At 47.4% G+C, this 25,056-nt stretch overlaps 1 protein-coding gene across 2 annotated transcripts in view; it reads right to left on the bottom strand.

Moving 5' to 3' along the window:
• The window catches only part of MARK3 (microtubule affinity regulating kinase 3), a 596,913-nt gene that overhangs the window by 296,688 nt on the left and 275,169 nt on the right, over window positions 1-25,056 (bottom strand). For both annotated transcript variants that reach the window (XM_078660239.1, XM_078660240.1), the window contains exon 12: window positions 20,611-20,764. In XM_078660239.1, coding sequence (XP_078516365.1) covers window positions 20,611-20,764 — 154 coding nt within the window. The remainder of the gene's footprint in view (window positions 1-20,610; window positions 20,765-25,056) is intronic.

Here is a 25,056-nt window from a genome sequence, read left to right as displayed (position 1 = left end):
GTCGCAGGGCCCCACCAACTTGGAGAAAGTGCTGGCTGCTATACAATCTAGCCTACAGGCGATAGATGGGAAGATCGAAGCCCTGAATGGCCGCATGGACCCGTTCTCCGCCAAGCTGGACAAACAAGCAACACATATAGGGGAAGCTGAGCAGAGGATTACTGATGCGGAAGATGGACTCCAACAAGTAGCAGAAAAAATGTCGGACATCACGAGGCTTCTGGCTGTCATTCAAGCAAAGAATGAGGACATTGAGGAGAGAAGCAACAATATTCGCGTACTAGGCCTGTTGGAGTCGACGAATGTTGGTAGTTTGGAGGACTACATTGAGACTATGCTCCATTAGATATGTGGTAATGTTGAGCTGTCTCCCATGTTTGCGGTTGAGCGAGCGCACCGGTCGCTTGCGGCTCGCCCGCCTCCTGGTACTCCGCCGCGTCCTATCATCATTCGCCTGCTCAGCTATAGAGATAGAGACACTGTGCTACGCGTCAGCAGGCAAAAGGGTAAAGGAATATGCTACTTACCAGTATGCATCTGTTCTTGGCATGTAGGGCTGCTGACATTCATATCTGTGCATAGATCGCCTCCTAGTGTTGGGTCCGGATGATTGCACATTGTTGTCCTGGAAGAGTCTTCGAAGTATCACGAGATAGGTGGCTCCTCCCCTGGACTACAGTGCGCATGGGCATCCTCTCCATCCTTAGATTGTTTTTCGCCATTGTGGCAGAGGTGGAGTGTTGTACAGTAATGGATGTCCATGCAAGAAAAAGAGAGGTAGAATGAATGCTACAACTGCGACAGGCACCGGGGAGGAGGGTGGGCGATATGAATGTCAGCAGCCCTACATGCCAAGAACAGATGCATACTGGTAAGTAGCATATTCCGTTCGAGGCATGTGAGCTGCTGAATTCATATCTGTGCATAGAATGTATAGCAGTCTCTCCCTTAGCGGTGGCTACCTGTGCCAGCTGCAGCAGTCTGAAACAGAGTTTTTAGAACAGCCTGTCCTACAGCAGCTTGCTGTTTGGAATGTACATCCACACAATAGTGTTTTGTGAATGTATGTATGGTAGACCATGTGGCTGCTTTACATATTTCTTCTAGAGGGATGTTTCCTAGGAAAGCCATGGAAGCCCCCATTTTGTGCGTTGAATGCGCCCTTGGGGGAACTGTTAAAGTGCGCTTAGCCTTAAGATAACATATCTGAATGCACTTAACAATCCATCTGGCTAAGCCTGATTTAGAAATAGGGTTGCCTTTGTGTTGTGGTGAAAAGGCAACAAACAACTGTTTTGTCTTCCTAAAATCTTTTGTCCTGTCAATGTAATATAGGAGAGCCCTTTTAACATCTAGTGTGTGGAGGGCCCTTTCTGGTACTGACTGTGGATTTGGGAAGAACACTGGCAGTTCTATTGTCTGATTGATGTGGAAGTGAGACACCACTTTGGGCATGAATTTAGGGTTTGTTCTAAGCACTACCCTATTAGCGTGGATTTGGAAGAATGGCTCTTGAATAGTTAGGGCTTGAAGTTCGCTAACTCGTCTAAGCGAAGTAATAGCCACGAGAAATGCCACCTTCCATGTTAAAAATTGGATTTCACACGAGTGTAGAGGTTCAAAAGGTGGTCCCATTAGTCTGGTTAATACTATGTTTAGGTTCCAGACAGGTGAAGGTGGGTGTCTTGGGGGGATTACTTGTTTGAGTCCCTCCATGAATGCTTTAATTGCAGGCACTCTGAATAGGGAAAGGTGTTGCCTGTTTTGAAGGTAAGCTGCTATGGCAGCTAAGTGTATTCTTATAGATGTATAGGCTAGATTGCAGCGGTGTAGGTGCAAAAGATAGCATATGATATTTTGAGTTGATGCGTCTAGTGGGTTTATGTCATTGTTGTTACAGTAAATGACAAAACGTTTACACTTTGCAGCATAGCATGCTCTTGTGGTAGGTCTTCTTGCCTCCTTGATAATGTTCATGCAGTCAGGATGTAAGTTTAGGTAGCCAAACTCTATGACTTCAGGAGCCAGATTGCAAGGTTCAGCTGCTGTGGATCTGGGTGCTGAATGTCTCCATGGCTCTGCGTTAAGAGACTGGGTGTTAGCTTTAGTCTTTGATGAGGCACCACGAAAAGCTCTAGGAACGTGGTGTACCACGGCTGCCTCGCCCATGTTGGAGCAACTAGGATTAGCGTCATGGAGTGCTGACACAATTTGCGTGCCACTAGCGGTATCAACGGTGCTGGTGGAAAAGCGTAGGCAAATTTGCCTGACCAGTTCATCCATATCGCATTGCCCTGAGACTGCGGGTGTGGGAACCTTGCGGCGAAGTACCAGCATTTTGCGTTTTGTTTTGTGGCGAACCGGTCTATCTCTGGTTGTCCCCACTGTTAGAAGTATGGTTGAAGCACTGTGGGATGAAGCTCCCACTCGTGCATCTGTTGGCTGTTTCTGCTGAGCAGATCCGCTATCTGATTGTCCTTGCCTGGGAGGTGTTCGGCCATGAGAAAAATGTTTCTTTGAATGGCCCACTTCCACATGCTTTGAGCCAGATGTGACAGCTGTAGAGAGTGTGTTCCTCCCTGCTTCTGTATGTAGTACATCGCAGTCATGTTGTCCGTCCGGATTAACACAGTCTTGTTGTACAGATGTACTTTGAAGGCTTTCATTGCCATGAAAATTGCCAACAGCTCCAGTAGGTGGATGTGCATCTTTTTCTGCTGCGTGGTCCATAAGCCCTGTACTGTGTGGTGGAGGACATGGGCTCCCCACTCTATCAGGGATGCGTCCGTTGTCAGGACTATTTGTGGTACAGGCTCTTGGAACAGTTGTCCTTTGCAAAGGCTTTGTGGATTCCACCATTGCAGAGAGTTGTATGCACGACTGGTCACCAACACTAGATCGTTTAATTGTCCTTAAGCCTGGTTCCACTGACGTGCTAGGCACTCCTGCAGCGGACGCATGTGTAGTCTTGTGTGGGGGACTATGAAAATGCATGATGCCATCATACCCATCAGTTGCATAAACACTTGGGCTGGGAGCGAGTGTTGGGGCGTGAACCTTTGGATTAGCGTCTGAATGCTGTTTATTCTGACAGAATTCGGCTGTGCTTTCCCTGCCAGAGTGTCTATCGTCGCTCCCAGGTATTATTGTACGTGGGCAGGCTGAAGATGGGACTTTGGGTAGTTCAGCGAGAAACCTAAACTGTGCAGGAGGTGAATAGTGTGTGACTTGTGGCTGGCACATTGCTGGGCTGACTGTGCTTGTATTAGCCAGTCGTCCAGATATGGATAGACATGAATATGCTGTCTTCTGAGATGTGCTGCTACTGTCGCTAGGCACTTAGTAAATACTCTCGGGGCTGTGGTCACCCCGAAAGGAAGGACTTTGAATTGATAGTGCTGATTTTGTATTGTAAACCTGAGATATTTCCTGTGTGCTGGGTGAACCGGTATATGGAAATATGCGTTTTTCAGGTCCAGTGTTGCGAGGAAGTCTCTTTGACGCAACAGTGGTAACACCAGCTGTAGAGTGAGCATGTGGAAATGCTCTGATAAAATGTATTGGTTTAAGGGCCTGAGGTCTAATATTGGCCTGAGAGACCCATCCTTTTTTGGGATTAGGAAGTATAGGGAGTACACTCCTGTACCATGGTGTTCTAAGGGTACTGGTTCCATGGCCCCCTTTTGTAGCATGCTGATGACTTCCTGCTGCAATAAGTGTAGGTGTTCTGCGGACATAGGACGGTGTTTTGGGGGTATGTTGGGAGGTGAGGAGATTAATTCTAGGCAATAGCCATGCTGGATAATTTGCCTCACCCACCTGTCTGTAGTGATGTTTTCCCAGACTTGTAGGAACTGCTGCAATCTTCCCCCGACCGGTGTTACATGGTCTGGGGGTAGTGACAAGAAGTCACTGTTTGGTATTGGTAGAGGATCTGGTGGTGTTATTCCCTCGTCCTCTACCTTTGCTGTTATTGCCACGGTATCCACCTCTACTGTTTTTGTTGTAGGTGTTTCGCGTGTTCCCTTTGTTGTATGAGGTTTGCTGCGCTGAGCCTCCTCTTGCAGCTCCTCTGTTGCCGGAGCGACGAAAGGAGCCGCCTTTGTATTGTTGTGACTGCAAGGCTCCCATAGACTTCGCTGTCTCAGTATCCTTTTTCATCATGTCTAATATTGTGTCCACATTAGGCCCAAACAAATAATCAGGGTTCACTGGCTGATTAAGTAAAGTGCTCTGAACCTCATTTTTAAAGCCAGAGATGCGGAGCCACGCATGTCGTCTGAGCACGACACTGGTATTGATAGCCCTGGCTGCTGTGTCTGCAGCGTCTAGCGCGCATTTGATGGAAGCGTTAGATATCAACTTTCCCTCTTGTATTAGGAATTCTGCCTGTTCTTTATAAAGGTCAGGTAGATGCTGGAGAAGGTGCTCAAGTGTGTCGTAGTGTGCCCTGTCATACCTAGCTAACAGGGCTTGAGTGTTTGAAATTCTCCATATGTTAGCTGCTTGAGCAGCTGCTCTTTTGCCAGAAGGTTCCAAAATTTTAGACTGTTTGTCTGGAGGTGGAGCTTCGCCAGTGGTTTGAGAATTAGCACGTTTGCGTGCATTGGATACTACCAAGGAGTCCAAGGGCAGCTGTCCCTTAATATATGTAGGGTCCCCTGGTGCTGGCCTGTATTTCTTTTCTATCCTGGGGTTAATGACTCTTGCCCTAGTAGTTTCTTTAAATATGTCCCCAGCGTGTTTAAGGACTCCTTTCAACATTGGCAATGTTTTCACAGATCTTTCAGAAGTGTTGAAAGTGTCAAAAAGGAAGTCTTCTTCAATGGGGTCTGCATGCATTTCCACGTGGTGGTTGTATGCCGCTCTTTCAATTAATGCATTGAAGGCTGCTGTGTCCTCTGTAGGGGAAGTTTTAAAAGGGTATGCATTATTGTCTTGTGTGGGCTGAGAATCTGCAGCATCTACAGCATCAGTCCATGGTTGATTTTGGTTATCTTAATTGTCCACTAGATAATTATACAGTTCACTATCCTCATATTCCACATCCTCATCTGTGTGTGATGGAGAATATCGAATAGTTTTCTTACCTGTCGGTGTAGTTTTGCAGCTTGAAGATCTTTCTGGATTCACTATGCTGTGCATTATTCCGCGGTCTTGTGGTTGGGTCCGGATTCGTAGTCTTTTCTTTGTTTTTTTTTTGTTTTTTTTCTTAGCCCAGGTGGGCGTCGGCGTCACACCCCCTTGGGTGTATTTCCGGTGACGTCGGCATGCTTCCTGCGGAAGCTCCCACTCTTGGGCGCCATCTTCGGGTTCTTTTTTTCCGTGTTTCTTTCGTTTCCGAAGTAATGGCAATGTTCTAATTAGTTGGTATTCTACCGCTCTGTACTTCTTAAATATCCTTTCTTATGTTAACCACCTCTTCTCTCTCCAGCCTCATCTTTCTGGCGGAGGTGGGTGGGTTCGCTAGTGAATCCAGAAAGATCTTCAAGCTGCAAAACTACACCGACAGGTAAGAAAACTATTCGTTTTGCAGCGTGAATCTTTCTGGATTCACTATGCTGTGCATAGATTTTGTAGCGGTTTCTCATTTCTGTGGCGGTTGGGTGGAAGATGAGCGTTGGGTATTGAATATGTGCTGTAGCACCTTCTGTCCAACTTGAGCTTCCTTGTTCATCTGTATGTCCACACAGTAGTGCTTCGTGAACGTGTGCACCGAAGCCCATGTTGCCGCCAGGCATATGTCTTGTATGGGTGTGTTAGCCAGGAAGGCTATTGTAGCGCCCTTTTTCCTAGTGGAGTGGGCACGTGTCCCCTCTGCTAGCTCTTGTCCTGCCCGCTTGTGGCAGAGTTGGATTGTCTGTGCGATCCATCGTGCAATGGTCTTTTTGGTTACTGCTTTTCCCATGTAACTGTTGGCGAATGACACAAAGAACTGTTTTGTCTTCCTGTGTCCCTTCGTCCTTTCGATGTAGTGCATGACTGCCCTTCTGGCGTCCAGGGTGTGCAGAGCTCGCTCTGCCGCAGTTGTTGGTTTTTGGAAAAAACTCGGTATCTGTATAGACTGGTTCATGTGAAATTTAGATACCACCTTCGGCATGAAGTTTGGGTCAGTCCTCATCACAACCCTGTCATTATGTATTTGTATGTAGGGTTCTTGTAGCGTCAGAGCCTGAAGCTCGCTTACTCTGCGTAGGGACGTTATTGCAACCAGGAAAGCTGTTTTCATAGTTAGCATCTTTAAGGACGCCTTGTGGAGCGGTTCAAAGGGCTCTTTCATGAGTTCCGTTAGGACTATGTTCAAGTTCCATGCCGGTGGCGGCACCCGCTTGGGCGGTGCGATCCTTTTCGCCCCTTCTAGGAATCTCTTCACCACCTGTGATGTGAAGAAACTCCTGCACGTTTCACCCCTTGTGTAGGCGACTATTGCTGCTAAGTGAACCCTCAAGGAGGATGAGCTAAGGTTCTTCTCTAGCAAGTGCGTCAGGTACTTTAGCACTGTGGAGTCCCTCTTCATTTTATTGTGAAGCCTTTCTTGTCTACACCATATTGTGAACCTCTTCCATTTCGCCACATAGCACTTCCGAGTGCTAGGCCTTCTTGCCTCCCGCAGGACCTTCAGTGTACTTTCTGGCAACCTTAAATGTGCGAACTCTATGTCCTCAGGAGCCACGCTACTAGGCTCATGCTCTCTGGCTCTGGGTGCAGCACCTCTCCGTTCTGCATGGAGAGTAAGTCTTTCCTCCTGCTGAATCTGTGGGGTGCACACTGTGTCATCTCCATGATCTGCGAGTACCATGTCTGCCTCGCCCACTGTGGTGCGACCAGTATCAGTGTCATGTTGCTCGCTCTGCACTTGCTCAGTACTCTGTGCATCAGTGGTATCGGGGGAAAGGCGTAGGCAAATGTCCCTGACCAATCTATCCATAGGGCATTCCCCAGTGACCCCTCCTCGGGCTGCCTGGATGCGAAGTTTCGGCATTTTGCATTCTGGCGTGTGGCAAACAGGTCCACCGATGGAGTTCCCCATCTGTCGAATAGGTGCCTTGTCTCCTGAGCATTGAGCTCCCACTCGTGGGATGCTGAAGTCTGCCTGCTGAGCCAATCTGCTTGTATGTTGTCCTTCCCTGGCAGGTGTATGGCCAGCAGGTCTATCTTGAGAGGGATTGCCCACCTCCATATCTCCTGTGCTAGCGTTGAAAGCGGGGCTGACTGGGTGCCCCCCTGCTTGTTGATGTAGAACATCGCAGTGGTATTGTCTGTTTGTATCAACACCTTGTGATTGTACAGTCTTGTCTGGAAGGCTTTCAGTGCAAGGAAGATTGTCTTCAACTCTAAGTAATTGATGTGTTTTGTGGCATCCGTCGGTGTCCACAGTCCTCTCACCTTGAGCTCCTCCATGTGAGCGCCCCATCCCTTCAGGGATGCGTCTGTGGTGATGGTCACTGTTGGCGTTGGGGGCGTTAGAGGCTTTCCCCTTGCTATGTTCTCCATGGTCCACCATGTCATCTCCTTCTGCACTTCGTGCGTTACAACCACTAGATCCTCCCAACTGCCTGTAGCTTGTGACCATTGCTCCTGTAGCCATTCTTGAATGGGTCTCATGTGGAGTCGTACATTCGGTACCAGGTGGATGCATGATGCCATCATCCCCATGATCTTGCTCGCAGTCCTCACTGTCCGAGCTTGTCCCTTCCGGTAGAGGCGAGTTTCCTTCACCAGCGCCCTCGCCCTCTTCTCGCTGGGGAACACCTTGCCCTGTAAGGTGTTGATCTGTGCTCCCAGGAAGATCTTCACTTGTTCTGGCTCCATTGATGATTTCTTCCAAAGGATGGAGAACCCCAGGTTTATGAGCGTGCTGGTCACTGTATGTGCGTGCAGCTTGCATTTCTGGTATGAGTTTGCTTTCACCAGCCAGTCGTCCAGGTAAGGGTATACGTGTATCCCTTGCCTTCTTAGGTGCGCTGCGACTGCTGCGAGGCACTTTGTGAACACTCTTGGTGCCGATTTTAGACCGAAGGCCAGTGTCGTGAACTGGTAGTGGCTTTCTCCGACGGTGAACCTGAGCATGTGTTTGTGCTTTCTGTTCATTGGGATGTGCAGGTATGCGTCTTTGAGGTCTATAGTGACCATGAAGTCCCCGATCTGCAATTGTGGGAGCACCTCTTGCAGGGAGGTCATTTTGAATTTCTGCGTTCTTATGAATTTGTTCATGAATCTTAAATCGAGAATGGGTCTCATTGTCTCGTCTACTTTTGGTACCAGGAAGTACGTTGAGTATACTCCTGTGTTTCTTTCCTTGAAGGGTACCCGTTCTATGGCCTGCTTCTGCAGGAGTTCTTTTGCTTCTTCCTGAAGGCACTGTAGCTGTTTGCCTGCTAGTGGTTTCCTTTTTGGTTTTTTGCTTGTTGGCCTCCCCTCCAACTCTATGCAGTATCCGAATTGGATAATGTTGAGGATCCATTTGTCTGATGTGATTTCTCTCCACTCCTGGAGGTGGTATCTTAATCTTCCTCCCACTGGTGTCCTGTGGTCGTAGGTGTCTAGTTTGTCTTGACCCATCTGTACGTGCTGCCCCCTGGGTTCTTTTTTGCGGGCGGGCACACGGAGTTTTTTGAAGTCACTTGGAGGTGGGCTGCTGGCCCCCTCTTCTATTTTGCCCCCGTCCATTTCTCCCTCGAAAGGACTGGCCTCTTTGTTGGTACTGCCAGGGCTGCTTCTGATGACCCTGCTGAGTCTGCGAGTCTGCCTGGTGCGTTTGCTGGAAAGCCTGGTGTGATGTACCTGGCTGGTTTCCGCCTCTCCCGCCGGGCCTCCGTGACGAGGTGCCCCTCTTGTTCCCTCTGAACTGCAATGCCCCCATGGATCTTGCTGTTTCGTTATCTTTCTTCAGTTGGCTGAGTTGTTCATCAACTGTTGGTCCGAAAAGCGTGCTGCCGTTGAACGGTGTGTTCAGGATGCTGTGTTGCACCTCCGGTTTGAAACCGGATATCCTGAGCCAGGCGTGCCTCCTTTCCGTGACGCCCATCATCATGAGCCTGCTGGCGGTGTCTGCCCCATCCAGGGCCGTCTTAAGGCAAGAATTTGCCGCATTCTTCCCCTCTTCAATCAGCTTTTCGGCTTTCTGCCTGGCATCCTGGGGCAAGTCCTTCACCAACTGCCCCAGACCCTCCATGATTTGGTACATGTGCCTGTTTATCAGGGCGTTGGAATTAGCCATGCGCCAGTGGGTCGCGGCATTCCGTTCGATCCTTCTGCCCACCAGATCCATCCTTTTGCTCTCCTTATCCGGTGGTGGGCCCGAGGTAGTGGGTACGTTAGCCCTCCTCCTTGCTGTGGCCGTGATAATGGAGTCTGCGGAGACCGTGCCCTGAATGTAGGCCGGGTCCTTTGTGGCATGCTTGTACTTCTTCTCAGTTCTGGGAGTTACTGCCTTGCATGTTGCGGGCTCCCTGAAAGCTTCCTTCCCCTGAGCCAAGACGCTCTCGAGCATTGGAAGGAACTGGCTCCTCGTTTGTGTTGGGAGTAATGTTTCTAGAAGGAAGTCTGCTTTCTGCTTCTCTTCGTCGAGCTTGAGCTTGAAAGCTGCTGCGGCAGATTGTATCACCGAGTTGTAGGCCCCGATGTCGTCCGGCGGCGAGGGCCTCGAGGGGTAGGTGTCGACCACCTCCTCCGGGCTGTCGGTGTCGACATCGATGTAATCTACCTCCTGAAGGTCAGAGGGTGCCGACTCCGTGTCTGTCCTGCCCTCATCTTCCTCCCCATAGCTGTAACTTTCGTAGGGATTCTCGTACTCCTCCTGGTCGTCGATCACCTCGACGTCCTGGTCTTGCTCGGTGACTTCGGCGATCTCTTCTTCCTCCTCGACCACCTCCATCACTGGTGGCTTGGTCTTGTGAGGGATCGTGAAGGCTTTCATCTTTGCGTCGAAATCCTTCTTCCGCTGCATGATGTTCTCCATTTCTGCCTCGAGGCGCCTTCTTTTCTTTTCCATCTCGGCCGCGTGTTCCGCGTCGGATGGGTCGGCCGCTCTCTTCGACGGATGGCTCGTCGCCGTGCCTCTCGGAGTCGAAGTTTTCGACGTCGAACCGGATTTCGGGTCTCTGGTCGTCATCGTCAGTTTCGGGTCTTTCTCCCTCGTCGATCGATCCTTTTCGGGGACGATTTTCGACGTTTTCTGCTGATCAGCAGCTCTCGGCGCCGGGGACTCCTTCTCGGAGGATCCGCTGGGCCTGGGAGTAGTCGCGGACGCCGTCTTTTTTGGCGTCGGCGCTTTCGGGGTCTTGCCCTCGATTTTCCTAGACTCAGAGTCTCTCGGGTTCTTGGGGGCCGAAGAGTCTCCTACCTTGTCAGAAGTCTTCGTGTAATCGGTCTCTACGACCGTGTAGCTGTCGTCTTCGGCGGCAGCGTTGTCTTCTTCCTCGGAGGACATCCCCAGCTCGTAGAGTGACGGAGTCGGGGCCTTCCCCTGCAGGGCGGCGTGTGCTACCCTCTGCCTCTCTCTCACACGAAGGGTCTTCGGGGTGAAGGCGGAACAGGCGTTGCAGTCTCCGCTCTCGTGGTCCACCGGTAGGCAAAGGTTGCATACCGGGTGCTGGTCCTTCTGCGCGTACTTGTGGTGGCAGTTACGGCAGAACTTGAACGGCGTGTTGTCCATCCTCTAGCGTCCAGGGCCTCTCTGGTCGCGTGTTCGTCGACGGTCGTCGAAGATCTCGATGGAAAACGCCTTATCCTTGCTTGTTTTTCGTCGGTGAAGTCCCCTGGAGTCTTCTGGTGACTTCTCCTCGTCTTTTCTGTATTTTCCTTCTTCTTTCTCCAAAAATGTCTGGAGCCCAAACGGGAACGATCCAGACCCGACCGCGGAAAAAAAGAATCTGAAGATGGCGCCCAAGAGTGGGAGCTTCCGCAGGAAGCATGCCGACGTCACCGGAAATACACCCAAGGGGGTGTGACGCAGACGCCCACCTGGGCTAAGAAAAAAAAAAAAAAAAAAACAAAGAAAAGACTACGAATCCGGACCCAACCACAAGACCGCGGAATAATGCACAGCATAGTGAATCCAGAAAGATTCACGCTGCAAAAGTATAGGTTTCTTGCACCTGTGTTCTGATAGGCTCAAAGAGAATTGGAGATGTAGAAGAGTCTCTTGTTTTTGAGTGGTATTTTGTAGTAGTCAGCAGAAGTGTCTGGTCTGATTTTCCTTTTTAATAGGGTAATTGTGCCAGTATCTGGGTCCACAAACAGTTTGGACTGTTCTTCTGTTGAGGGCTCTTGCTGTTCATGTGCTTGAGCTCTTTTCCTTTGTATAACCTTTTTTGTTTGTGTCGGTTCGATCTCTGTTGTTGGTTCGACCGATCTTTGCCGCATGTGCACCGGAAGTCCGAATTTTATCGGTCCGAGGGGCTTTTGTGCTTCGACAGTCTTTTTCGGCTGTATGACTTTTTTCGATGCCGTGATTGGTATCGACCCGACTGTTTTTGTTTGGTTGATATCCACTTTTTGCTTGGCGTCGTCTTCGGAGCTTGTTGCTTCGGAGCGATATTTTGCCTCGGCTCGAGCGAACCCTTGGCCTCGACCCTTGTCTTCGGCTCGAGTGTTCTTGTTTGCAACGTCTTCGGCTTGTCGACTTGTTGTTTCGGTTCGACAACCATCTTCTGCTGGAGTCCTTTGTTTGTGTTGCTTGGCGTCGGCATTGATCTCGTCGGCCTTTAGCTTAGGCATGTCCCTGGGCGTACTGGCTCTCGGCTCGACAGCCCTGATATGCGACGCATCATTCTCGGCGGCCATTTTGTGTTTGGTCGGCACCGATGGATTTGCGTCTTTCGGTCCGAAGAGTGGGAACTCTATTAGTTTCGGTTTCTGTCTTGTTTCCGGAATTTTTGGTTTCGATATTACCAGGGAATGGTAGTGTTGCACCGATGGCTCTTGCCTTACATTCTTAGCCGGGCAGACTTGCGGGGCTATAGAATCGATGTTTAGATCTTGGCTAAGGCCTTCCGGCGATGCCTCGACCTGAGCCGTTGGAAGAGTTTCATTATATGTACTGGGCTCCGTACTCACTGTTGGCCCCATGTCCTCGCCGGAGTCGTCCTCGACGGCTCCGATGCCTTGATCGTCGTCCCCTACCTGGACGATGTTGTCTTCTTTGTCTACGTAGTAGTCGGAGTCATGTTCCGACCCCTGCTCCGACTGCTGGTCTGAGTCCTCAGCTTCGACGACCTCTTCGTCTTCTTCAAAGATGTTCTTCGGGTCAGGCGCTGGCTTCTGCATCGTCTGCCCCGCTGCTCTCCGAATCCGAAGTGTTTTCTTTGAACGAAACTGCGCACAAGCTAAGCAGTCGGCTTCATTGTGTTCAGGTGATAAACACTTGTTACACACAGGGTGTTTATCTATGTGTGGGAATTTAGAGTTACAATTGGGGCATCTTTTGAAAGGACTTCTTTCCATCGACGAAAAGCCACTGGTGTCGAAGAAAGGCCGTGGGGCCTAATTTGACGCGATGAGTAGAAAGTAACAGAAAGAAAGTTGTCGTCACCGATCGAACAACAATACAGACGACCCCGAAGGCCTTTAGGCCTTTTAGAAAAGTTTTTTATGGATTCCAAACTCAGAGTTGGAAATCACATCCGAACCCAATGGCGGAAAAAAACAATCTAAGGATGGAGAGGATGCCCATGCGCACTGTAGTCCAGGGGAGGAGCCACCTATCATGATACTTCGAAGACTCTTCCAGGACAACAATGTGCAATCATCCGGACCCAACACTAGGCGGCGATCTATGCACAGATATGAATTCAGCAGCCCACATGCCTCGAACATTACTTATCAGAATAATCCACTCTCGTTTTACCCGGACTTTACCGCGCAAGTACAGGCGGCGCGGAAAGAATTTCAAAATGTGAAGCGGCTGTTCCTGCAAGAGAAGATCCCGTATGCCATGCTATACACTGCGAGGCTGCGCATCGGGGAGTTCGAGGGAGGAAAAATATTTGCAACACCGAAACAGGCGATGGCATATGCTAAATCTCTGCAGAAACTATGCAAATCTCCTGGCTCCACATCAGACGTTGAAGACTGAGTATTAAACTGTTGTAGCTACCTGTCTATGTGATGTGGTTGACTGCATAAAATAGTGTATTGTTTGCTTCTGGGGACTCCAGGGGTGGCGAAGTTGTTGGGGGGTTGCCCGGGAAGGGGTTTCGACTTGCTTATTACGCCAGGACTTGCCTAGAATTTGTTGGTAGATTTGCGGTTCTGTGGGGGGCTGTGTAGATGGCTGCTCCCTGAGTGACACTTGTACTGTTTTTACTGAAGGCTGGCTTTGGGGAGGGTTACAATGTGATAGATGCGGTGGTCCACTCCCGCCTTGTGCTGGGAGTGTATGTTGCTGCTACAGTCCCCGTTGGATATGACCCAAAAGGTATCATGGTTGCTAGTGTTGTTGATGTTGGGGTGGGTGGGGGGGGGGGGGGGGTACTTCGTGTCTTTGGCAGATTGGGGTTGCCAAAGTGGAAGGGGGGTAGAGGGCCCGGGCTCACTCTCTGCTTGAAGAATCGGATTTGGGGAGGTGCTAACTCTGTGGAGTGCAGGTGCTAATTTCCTTGTTGTTAAGGGACGATGCTGGCTCGAGACTTCCTGATGGTTTGTTAAATGGCGGGTGAGTCATATAAATGTATTACCTGGAATGTGCGCGGCTTGAACACTCCCAAGAAAACTAGACAGGTGCTTGCACATCTAGATAGGCATGGAGTGCATGTCGCTTTACTGCAGGAGACTCACCTAACCAAGCACACCGAGGGCTTGGTAGCACGGCGATGGGATTCCTTTCGTCTGGCTTCCTCGTACTCTAATTATGCCCGGGAAGTATTGATTCTGATCAAGAAGGGGACTCCATTTCAACCACTTGACACCTGTTTAGTGGTGCGTGGCAACTTGGGTAGGGTGATGGTGACTATTGTAAATGTCTACGGGCCGGTGGTTGACGAGCCAGCATCGTTCCTGACTCTGTTTCAGGTGTTGCGTAAATGGCCGGAGGCGGCGTTACTAATTGGGGGGGGACTTGAACACTCATATCGATCCACAGTTGGACAAGTCTGCCTCCACTGGCACCCGAATGGTCAAAGTTGCCCAATGTATACGAGATTTTATGGAAGAAATTGGTCTGATTGATGCGTGGCGTCTACGTCATGCTGGGGTTCTGGAGGGCACACATGTCACTCCGGCTTACAATACATGGTCACGGCTGGACTATTGGTTGTTGGATGGAATGGCTAATGGGTGGGCAACAGAGGTCTGCATATTGCAGAGGACCCTCTCGGATCACAACCCAGTCCTGCTTCAGATAATGGTGCCACAGAATGTGAGACGCCCCTTCACTTGGCGGTTCCGGGCGAACTCGCTCCTAGATCCTGTGTATGAGGATACTATCCGGAAGGCTATAGTGCAATATTTTGATCTTAATGCGGGTACGGTTGACACTGCAGCTACCCTTTGGGAAGCATTTAAAGTTACAATAAGGGGGGTGTGCATAGGTACATCCGCAGGCATCTTGTGTGACCCGAGGGGATAATTACGTTGTACGGAGAAAAAACTCAGTGAATTGGAAGCTTCCTATGATGTATCGCCCACACCCGATACACTGGGACACAGAGAATATGTGGAGGAATATAATTCCCTAGCGAATTCGGAGATGAAATATCTATCGAAGAGATATGTGGCTAGGGCATATGGGGAGGGGGATACGCCCGGTAGGGTCTTGGCCAGCCGACTTCGGGAACGAACAGACGGCCCCTTGATAGATCATGTCGTGGATGACATGGGGATTGACCATTTTACTCCTGAAGATATTTTGGGCCAATTCCGCACCTTCTATGAGACACTGTATGCCTCCCGGGGGGACATGTCTGAATCTGCTTTGGGAGAGTACCTGTCTGATACAGCATGCGCCTGGCTATCGGATGTGCATAGAAAATTCCTTAGCCTCCCCATAGCTGAGGCGGATGTCAAGGAATCCATTTTATCATTGCGTAATAAGATGGGCTGACAGCAGAATTCTATAAACAGTACGCTGATTTGCTTACGCCCCATATTCTGGCAATGTATGCGGAGGCGCACGAGGTGGGACAGCTCCCGGCTTTGATGCGACAAGCGCTGATCATCACGCTGCTGAAGAAGGACAAGACCCCTACTAGATGCGAAGCCTATCGCCCCTTGTCTTTGATCAATATTGACGCTAAGATTCTCGCCAAGGTGTTGGCTGCCAGATTACATCCCCTGATGCCTCTTTTGGTCTTACCAGATCAATCTGGGTTTATCCCAGACTGCTCCATGTCCTGGAACCTCTGAACGAAATTTGCTATGTTTCATGTTGGTTTTCCTCCTGTCTTTGTCTGCTGGATACAAATCCTGTACACGGAGGCTTCGGCGAGAGTGAGGGTGGGGGACTCACCTTGGCTCCCTTGGCCATCCAGCGCGGCACTAGACAAGGGTGCCCGCTGTCTCCTTTTCTTTTTGCCATTGTTTGAGCCCCTAATGTGTAGAATTCGCCAAATTCACAAGGCAGCTGCTCTGTCTTTTAATAATAGACCAGAGGGCATATCTGCCTATGCTGATGACATGGTTCATGGACATCTATATGTCCGGGAGCCACAAATATATTTGTCTCGGGTCATTCGGGAATACATCCGATTTGGTCTCCTTTCTGGATTGAACATCAATTGGGAAAAGTCTGTCATTGTTCCTCTCACACCTGCCACCAAGTCCCCACAGGTGGACTATCCTTTGTTGTGGACGGAGGACCCAGTGAAATATCTGGGCATCTGGATCCACCGTGATCCGGTGACTGTGATACGGGAAAATTATGGGAGGGCCTATACTGATCTGGTGCAGCAAGTTGATTGTTGGGTGGGCTTACCCCTGTCGCTAGCGGATCGCATTGCAGTGATCAAAATGGTTGTTCTACCCAGATTCTTGTATTTGTTCTGCAATATCCCCATCACGTTAAACAAACAATTTTTTTAAACTGTGCAGACTCAGCTGCTTCGATTGGTGTGGGGAGCGAAGCCCCCGAGAATAAGTTGGGCCCTGTTGACATTGCCGTTTGACAAGGGGGGATTTTGTGCTCCAGATTTCTTCCTGTACTACCTGTGTGGGCTTGCTCAATAGGAGTTTTTTTGGTTTCGTCCACATGGCTTTATTCCTCATGTGGCGGTTGAGGGGGGGAGATGCGGGCGATGTCCCCTTACAAGGCATCATTACACATGTTCAAAGACTACCACCTAGATCAGAGATTAACACCATTGATGCCACGGTTTCGGCTTGGCAAGACATCGGGAGGCGGACAGGTAGACTTCCACGGTACGGGATATGGCTCTTGAGGGGCATAGTGCTATTAGGTAGCGAGTGAGCGGGGCTCGATCTGCGCGCTCAGGGAGGCTGGCATTTCTGTTATGGGTGACTAATTTCGGAATGGGACATAACTTACCGGGGATGATTGGAGTTATATCTCTAACCCTACACCACTGTTTACATACACATGCCATCGGCTACGTAGAGCTGTCAGGGATCATTATGCCAGTTTCCCAGAGGAGCCGGAGGTATCCAAGGCATTGCAATTGACTATTACAGCGGCCACTAAGAAACACTTGCTCACTAGACTATACAGGGCGGTACAGGACGAGACGGTGCTTCCAGAGGATAAAAGTCTGGGGCGGTGGAACAAGGTGTTAGACCCACAGATTACGGTGGCTATGTGGGAACAGATTTGTATGGTGACAGGGACACTATCGCCTAATAGTAACCTACGTGTCATACACCTGAAGTTCTTACACCAGACATATCACACCCCCAAAAAACTCCATAGAATAAGACTTAGAGACACGGATTGCTGCAGGCGATGCGGGCAAGAAGGGGCGGACTTTGTACATCTAGCATGGGGTTGCAGGAGGGTACACTCATATTGGGTGGAGGTGTTGGAGCTGTTACATGTTATGACTGGGCATTTGTTGGAATGCACCCCGCTAATATGCTTGTTGGGATATGTGCCTGAAATAAAGGGTGCACTGGGTCACTTGGTGAATGTGGCACTGCTGTTGGCTGAAAGGAGAGTCCTCAGGGCTGGGAAAAAAATACAGAGAAGACATAATGTAGTCCCACAATATCTTGGGTATTCACACTGTGATACATAGACAGTGGATTCGCTTACGTTTCACATACTTAAGCGAGGTGATCAGTAGTTATACATCCCGCCACCACGTAGAGGTGGTAAACAGGAAAGGGTGAGGGACAGAAAAACGGCCTACAACGTCCCAATTAGGACCAGATGTGGGTGATAAGCTAGTATAATATGAATCAAAAAAGGATATAAAGAAAGATAAGGTGCGGGTGGTGGGATATGGGGGACGGGGTAAGTGCATCATTATTTACGTGTTTTTGTGAGCGAGTGCAATCACACCCTGCCGTGGTCCCTGACCAAATAAGAGCTGAGCATAGAAGCTCAGGCCTACCTTGCGGACAACAGCACTTCTTGGTTAGCCTAAAAAACACAGGGGGGTAAGGTGTGAGCCATATTGGCATCCATCGATATAGTGTGCTTATTCCAGGAGGTAAGGTACATACCTTCTGACTGGTTATATTTCCGTCCCAGCCTTAGAATGGCTGGGTAAATGTAAAAAATCTCCAAGCGTCGATATTGTGCACTGATATGCTGGAAGAAGAATGAAGGAAACCTGGTTAGCCTTCAGGGGAACATTTTCCCCTTTCAAATGGTTTCTATGTAATCAGTGCGATAATATCAGTGTACTAATATCATATAACATGCAAAAGCATGATCCCGTAGGGGTCTGTGATTCTAAAAAGTTATCAATTTCACCTTCCCAATCACCGTGTTTGTCAGTGAGAAGAGCAAAGCTTACCCCAATCTGAATGCACATATGACAGGTGTGCACAAATAATACGTGTTCCTACAATTTGCACAATTCTCGTGTGCCCGTACGGACTGTATTAACGTCCGTAAAGCGGTGCTAAAATAATAAGAGAAGGAAGAGATCAAAAAACGGGGACCACGGTTAGTATCCCCGCAAAGGATACGAGGTCACAGAGAGCAAAGCGGATTACATCGTAATTAAAAAGCCATTCTCACCTCTATTCGGCACCACCGAATCTCTGCTCGGGGCTCTGTAGTTCCGTGTTTCTGCGAGTACGCGGCCGGAAGTAGGAAGCACTGTGGATAAAGTGCTTACCACTCAAGGACGAGACCGACATACCCACAACGCCGCAACGTTAATCGGCGCCATGTTAGGTGTGTATTTGGTATTTATTTGAGTGCTAGTATCGTCAATGGATTCATATTGAATCTAATGAATCCTAATTCAAACACTATTCTTTGCATTATGAATTGGGAACTACTACCAATATTTGAAGGTCATTCGGACCGGAATTAACATAGTGCCATATCAATTCGTAAAGTAAGTATCCTCAGGTACTATATTGGTAAAATGAATGCTACATCAAGGAAAACTACCAAACATCTTAAGTGTAGCAATGGTAGTAATAGCAATGCCGAGCGGTGGCATTATCGGACATCTACCATATCGGTTCCCGTTAAAGTAAGACTGTCATTGATAGTGGTGGGATTTGCATCCACTAAAGATATTAACTTATTCTAATGTACGTATATATAAAAAAGAGTAAGTAAATAAAAAGTGAACCAAAGAGTGGAAAAAGGCGGGGGAAGGGTGATATTTCAGTGTGTCCTTCTTGATCAGGAACATAAATATCTATGCCGGAATTTAGAACATGATGCAGCAGTGTATCAAGAGAATTAACAATTAAGTATTGGCAGAGAGTACATAAAACATATTTGTTCGCCTTGAATATTTCCCATAGTCTTATGTTATTTATAACGTTATAACAATTACCATCTCAACTTATTAGTTATATTTATACTAGACCACATTAGATCAGTATAGGTCATGAGATACATATATTTAGTATGCTAGACATGGTAGTACAGTGTCCGATTTCTAGAACAGTAAAGCGCTATTACTAATATCTAACATCGGAATCTATATTACTGTGAACAATTGAGTGCGTCTGTTGATATCTCACATCCAAAGGTATATGTCAGTTAATATCTTGCCTCATTCTGTGGGACAGCACGTATCTTATATTGCTCTTAATAATGCATCTGTCACTACAGGTTGTTTCTCCTACACATTCCATAATGTCAAATAGCATCTAAACAAGTGTACAGTTGGGAACCCTATCTGTAGAGTGTAAGCGGGTTAGTGATGGACTCTTGTCATGGTATCTAGTCTCCATAAGTTCATTCACCTAAAAAGTAATGTAGTTCATGATCGGAGTTCATCCCATATTCCACCGCATGCATTTTCAAAATCCAAAGGGCTTCTCTGCGTCTCAGATGTAATTCTTGGTTACCGCCCCTTGGGTCACTTTTGACTTGATCAATGCCACAAAACCGGATAGTTTTGTTGGTATCCTGAGCCTTACAAGTAATAACATGTGATGCCGTAACATATCTGGTATCATTGTGTCTGATTGCTACCGATGTAAAAACTGCCACATTTACACTTGATCATGTAGATCACAAAACGGCTTTTGCAGTTCATCATCTGTCTGATTTTAAACTCCTTTCCCATATGACTATGGAATGTTTTGGTGTTGCTCATGGCTAGTGGGCATATCTTGCAACATTCACATTTGAAAAAATCCACACACCTCTGTGTGAGCCAATCTTGTGTTCTCTCCACATGTTTCAGGTAACTCGGACTGATCCAGGATTTAATATTTCTACCACGTCTATAAGTTATTTGTGGATATTTAGAAATATATTTGTTTAGTGTTTTGTCATTACTCAGTAGCCTCAATGTTTTTTCATACTGTTTCTGAGTCTCACTGCTGCATAATTGTAGTCAGTGATCAGTCTGACCTGTTTTGGATTTCTACCTTTGTCACATTTCTCTTTGAGAGTGTCATTCCTCGCCGTAGTGGTGATTTTACGTTCAGCCTCTTTGATTGTGTGTGTGAATGCGGACTTGTTTGTACTGAAAAAAATGTACATTGAAATGGCATATACCAAAGCAGCTCTTTGAACTGTATTAATAAGTGGGGCAGCATTCAAACAACTTTCCAGTCACAGTCATCTTCAAACTGATATAGAACACACCAAGGTCACAGTATTTTAATAAACTTGACTGTTTGAATATTAGGTGGCTTGCACAAATTTCAAAGCAATGGTGTTGGACACTGGAGATCCGACAGTTCACATTCCAACCATGCCAGTAGCAAGTAAACCTTAACATACACTACTGATTGACGGATTGGTTAAGTTATGGGTGCACTCAATTCAATTACCCAAGGAAAAATCACCATTCATAGTTGACACCCATCAGAGAGACCAAGGGCTAGCCGAAAACAAGTACCCTTAAAGCAGACACTTTGAATACAGAGCTGAAAAAGAGGTTAAAATGCATTCTCCAAGGCTACATTAATCCCACACCTATTTTCACAATACATACATGTTGATTCCTAAATACCAATATGGCAATGTAAACAAACATTTTTTGTTCTGTGCTTTGAACTGAAACTCACCGTGATCGCTGTACCTTCGCTGCTTTTGGCTCGATGATATGCTCTTTGGACCTTTGTGATGGGGAGATTGTCCAATGCTGTTGTTGAGGTCACTGCTTGGCCTAACTTTAGCAAGTGAAAGGTTGCTGCTAGAACTTGAATCGCTTGCATCAAGCTAAAAACACAAGGACCTAAATGTCAGCTCAAGGCTAAAGTATATATTTAATATACAGTGTTAGTACTCAATATGGAAAACTACACTGGTACATGCAAGCAGAAAGGTACACTATGCTTAAATACTTACGTAAGGAAAGGATAATGACATTACCTTTTCAGTGAACCCATTCATTTATTATGTAGACTATTTCCCACTAGCAACCAGTGGTTGTCCCTGCAACAAACTGGTGGAACCAGGAAGGAATATGCTACTTACCAGTATGCATCTGTTCTTGGCATGTAGAGCTGCAGAGCTGTACACTTAGCAATAGATCGCCACCTGGTGTTGGGCTCGGATGATTGCAGGTTGTTGTCTTCTTGGAAGAAGTCTTTGTAGTCACGAGATAGGCGACTCCTCCCTTGGACAATACTGCGCATGGTCATCGACTCCATCCTCAGATTGTTTTTCGCCATGATGGGAAATGATGGAGTTAGTAGAAGTAAAGAAAAAGGATGTCCATGCGTGTGCATCTAAGTAATTTGAGTACTGGAACAGATACAAGTCCCGGGGAGGCGGGAGGGAGTGTACAACTCTGCAGCTCTACATGTCAATAACCGATGCATACTGGAAAGTAGCATATTCTGTTCGAGGCATATGAGCTGCAGATTGTACACTTAGAAACGATTGTGCAACAGTGTCTCCCTTAGCGGTGGTCGCTTGTATCCGTTGCAGCATACTGAAATAGTGTTTTAAGGACAGCTTGGCCTACTGCAGCTTGCTACTTGGCTAGCACGTCAACACAATAGTGTTTAGTGAAGGTGTGTATGGTAGACCATGTTGCTGCCTTGCATATGTCCTCTAGTGGTATGTTTCCTAAGAAAGCCATAGAGGCTCCTAGTATGCGAGTGGAGTGTGCTCTAGGAGGAACTGTTAATGTACGTTTAGCTTTTTGATAGCATATTTAAATACACTTTACAATCCTTCTGGCAATTACTCCTTTAGAGATGGGATTGCCTTTGTGTGGGGAAGAGAAAGATACAAATAGTTGTTTTGTCTTTCTGAAGGATTTAGTTCTGTCTGTGTAGTATAAAAGAGCTCTTCTAACATCTAAGGTGTGTAAAGCCCTTTCCGCAACAGAGTCTGTTTTTTGAAAAAACACTGGTAACTCTACTGATTTGTTAAGGTGAAAAGGAGTAATCACTTTTGGCAGGAATTTTGGATTGGGTCTAAGAATCACTTTGTTAGGGTGTATCTGAAAAAATGGTTCTTCTATTGTGAATGCTTGTATTTCACCAACTCTTCTGAGAGAGGTGATGGCAACAAGGAAGGTAGTCTTCCATGTTAGGAATTGCAGTTCACACTTGTGTAAAGGCTCAAAAGGGGGACCCATAAGTCTTGTAAGGACCACGTTTAGGTTCCATACCGGTGCAGGTGGTAACCTAGGTGGGATTATTCGTTTTAATCCTTCCATAAATGCTTTTATTGCAGGTACTCTAAAGAGAGATAGATGCTGTCTATTTTGTAAATATGCTGCAATTGCTGCTAGGTGCAGTCGTATAGAAGAATAAGCTAAGTTGGACCTTTATAGGTGTAGAAGGTAGCAAATAATATTTTGGATGGAAACATCCAATGGATCAATGTGATTGTTGTTACAGTATATTGCAAATCTTTTCCACTTAGCAGCATAACATGCTCTAGTGGTGGGTCTTCTAGCTTCTTTAATTATATTCATACAGTCTGGTGGTAAGTTTAAGTAGCCAAATTCTAAGACCTCAGGAGCCAGATCGCCAAATTCAGTTGGCTTGGTTCTGGGTGCCTTATTTCTCCATGGTTCTGTGTTAACAGGGATGGCGTGAGACGTACTTTCTGATGTGGAACCAGTGAGAGATCTAGTAGCGTGGTGAACCACGGCTGACGTGCCCATGTGGGGCCGCTAGTATTATTTTGAGATACTGTTGTCTGAGCTTGCGTACTACTAATGGAATGAGTGGGAGAGGCAGAAAAGCGTACGCAAATCTTCCTGACCAGTTCATCCATATTGCATTCCCCTCCGACCGTGGGTTTGGAAACCTGGCGGCGAAGGTTGGGCATTTTGCGTTTTTGAAGTGGCAAACAGATCTATTTGTGGCTGCCCTCACCTTTGTAAAAAGGGTTGGAGAACTTGTGGGTGCAACTCCCACTCGTGAATCTGTTGTGACTGACGACTCAACAGATCTGCAATCTGATTGTGAATCCCTGGAAGGTGTTCTACAGTCAGGTGTATGTTTTGAGGGATGGCCCATCTCCAAAAGTTCTGTGCAAGCTGGGATAGTTGCAGAGAGTGTCCCCCCCTGTTTTTGTATATAATACATAGCTGTCATATTGTCCGTCCGGATTAGAACAGCTTTGTTTTGTACTTGTACTTGAAACGTCTTGAGTGCTAGGAAAATCGCTAGCAACTCTAAATGATTGATGTTGAACAGTTTTTGTTGGCTGTTCCATTGGCCTTGAGTGGTATAGTGCAGGAGATGGGCTCCCCATCCTGTGAGGGATGCATCTGTTGTGAGCACTATTTGTGGAACAGGGTCTAGGAACGGCCGTCCCTTTGTCAAGTTTTTGGTGTTTCACCATTGCAGAGAGCGATATGTATGGCTGTCCACCAACACCAGGTCTGTGAGCTGACCTTGAGCCTGATTCCACTGTTGTGCTAGACATTCTTGTAGTGGGCGCATTTGCAGTCTTGCGTGAGGAACTATGAAGATGCAAGATGCCATCATGCCTATTAGTTTCATAAACACTCTGACTTGAAGAAAGTGCTGGCATTGAAAAAGGGAGACTAAGCTCTGAATGCTTTGAATCCTGGCTTGACTGGGATACGCTAGAGCTGCCGATGTGTCTATGGTAGCTCCTAGATATTGGTGAACCTGCGAAGGCTCTAGGTGCGACTTGGTGTAGTTTATTGTAAACCCTAAGTCGTGTAATGTTTGTTTGGTGTGTTGTACACACTGGTTGAACGATCTTGCTTTTATGAGCCGTCGAGGTGAGGGAAGACATGTATTTGTTGTCTTCTGAGATGTGCTGCTACTACCGCTAAGCACTTTGTAAACACTCGTGGTGCTGTTGTGACCCCGAATGGAAGGACTTTGAACTGATAGTGTTGTCCTTGTATGACAAATCTTAGATACTTCCTGTGCGCAGGATGTATAGGAACATGAAAATAGGCGTCCTTTAGGTCTAGTGTTGTAAGAAAGTCTCCCTGTTCTAGTAATGGGAGTACTTGTTGTAAAGTGATCATGTGAAAATGATCCGATTGTATGTAGTGATTTAGAGGCCTGAGGTCGAGAATCGGTCTTAATGTCCCGTCCTTCTTGGGTATTAGGAAATACAGGGAGTAGACTCCTGTTCCTTGTTCCTGTAAGGGGACCACTTGAATAGCATCTTTTTGTAGAAGTGCTAGAACTTCCTGTTGAAGCGGTTATGTGTTCTGTGGACATTGGACGCTGCCTGGACGGTATGTTTGGGGGTGTTGCTGTGAGTTCTAGGCAGTAACCATGTTGGATAATTTGTCTTACACACTTGTCTGTTGTGATGGAAATCCAGACAGGTAGGAACTGTGATTGTCTGCCCCCCACAGGAGTGGAATGCTGTAGGGGAGGCAGGGGGAAGTCACTGTTTGGGAGTGGAAGAGGAGCGGTTGTTGTTATTACCTCTACCTCTTCCATTATTGTTGTTGCCTCTGTACCCTCCTCTAAAGTAGCCTTTATTAGAGGGGGTTTGTGTATGCGTTTTAAAAGATGATGTGTTATCTGTGCCGCTCTGCTTGGAGCCTCCTCTATAAGAGGAGCGGCGAAAAGAAATTCTAGTCTGGGTGGATTGTAATGCACCCATAGACTTAGCAGTGTCTGTGTCCTTCTTCATCATATCTAGTGTGTTATCTACCTTTGGCCCGAACAACTGGTTCTGATTGAAGGGCTGGTTCAGGATGGTAGTCTGGACTTCTGGTTTGAAACCTGAAATGCGTAACCATGCATGCCGTCTGAGGATAACACTAGTGTTAACTGCTCTGGATGCTGTGTCAGCTACAACTAGTGCGCATTTAATTGAGGCATTCGATATAAATTTGCCTTCTTGTAAAAGCTCTGCTGCCTGATCTTTGTATTGATCTGGTAGGTGTTCCATTTATTTTTCTAGTTGGTCGTAGTGAGCCCTGTTGTAGCGTGAGAGTAAGGCTTGTGTGTTTGCTATGCGCCATATGTTTGTTGCCTGCGCAGCAATACGTTTCCCTGACGCATCAATAATCTTTGATTCTTTGTCAGGCGGGGGGGTGTCAC

Source organism: Lissotriton helveticus, chromosome 9 (genome assembly GCF_964261635.1).
Source record: "Lissotriton helveticus chromosome 9, aLisHel1.1, whole genome shotgun sequence".
NCBI lineage: Eukaryota > Metazoa > Chordata > Amphibia > Caudata > Salamandridae > Lissotriton > Lissotriton helveticus.
This window is presented reverse-complemented; position numbering and strand designations above follow the sequence as displayed.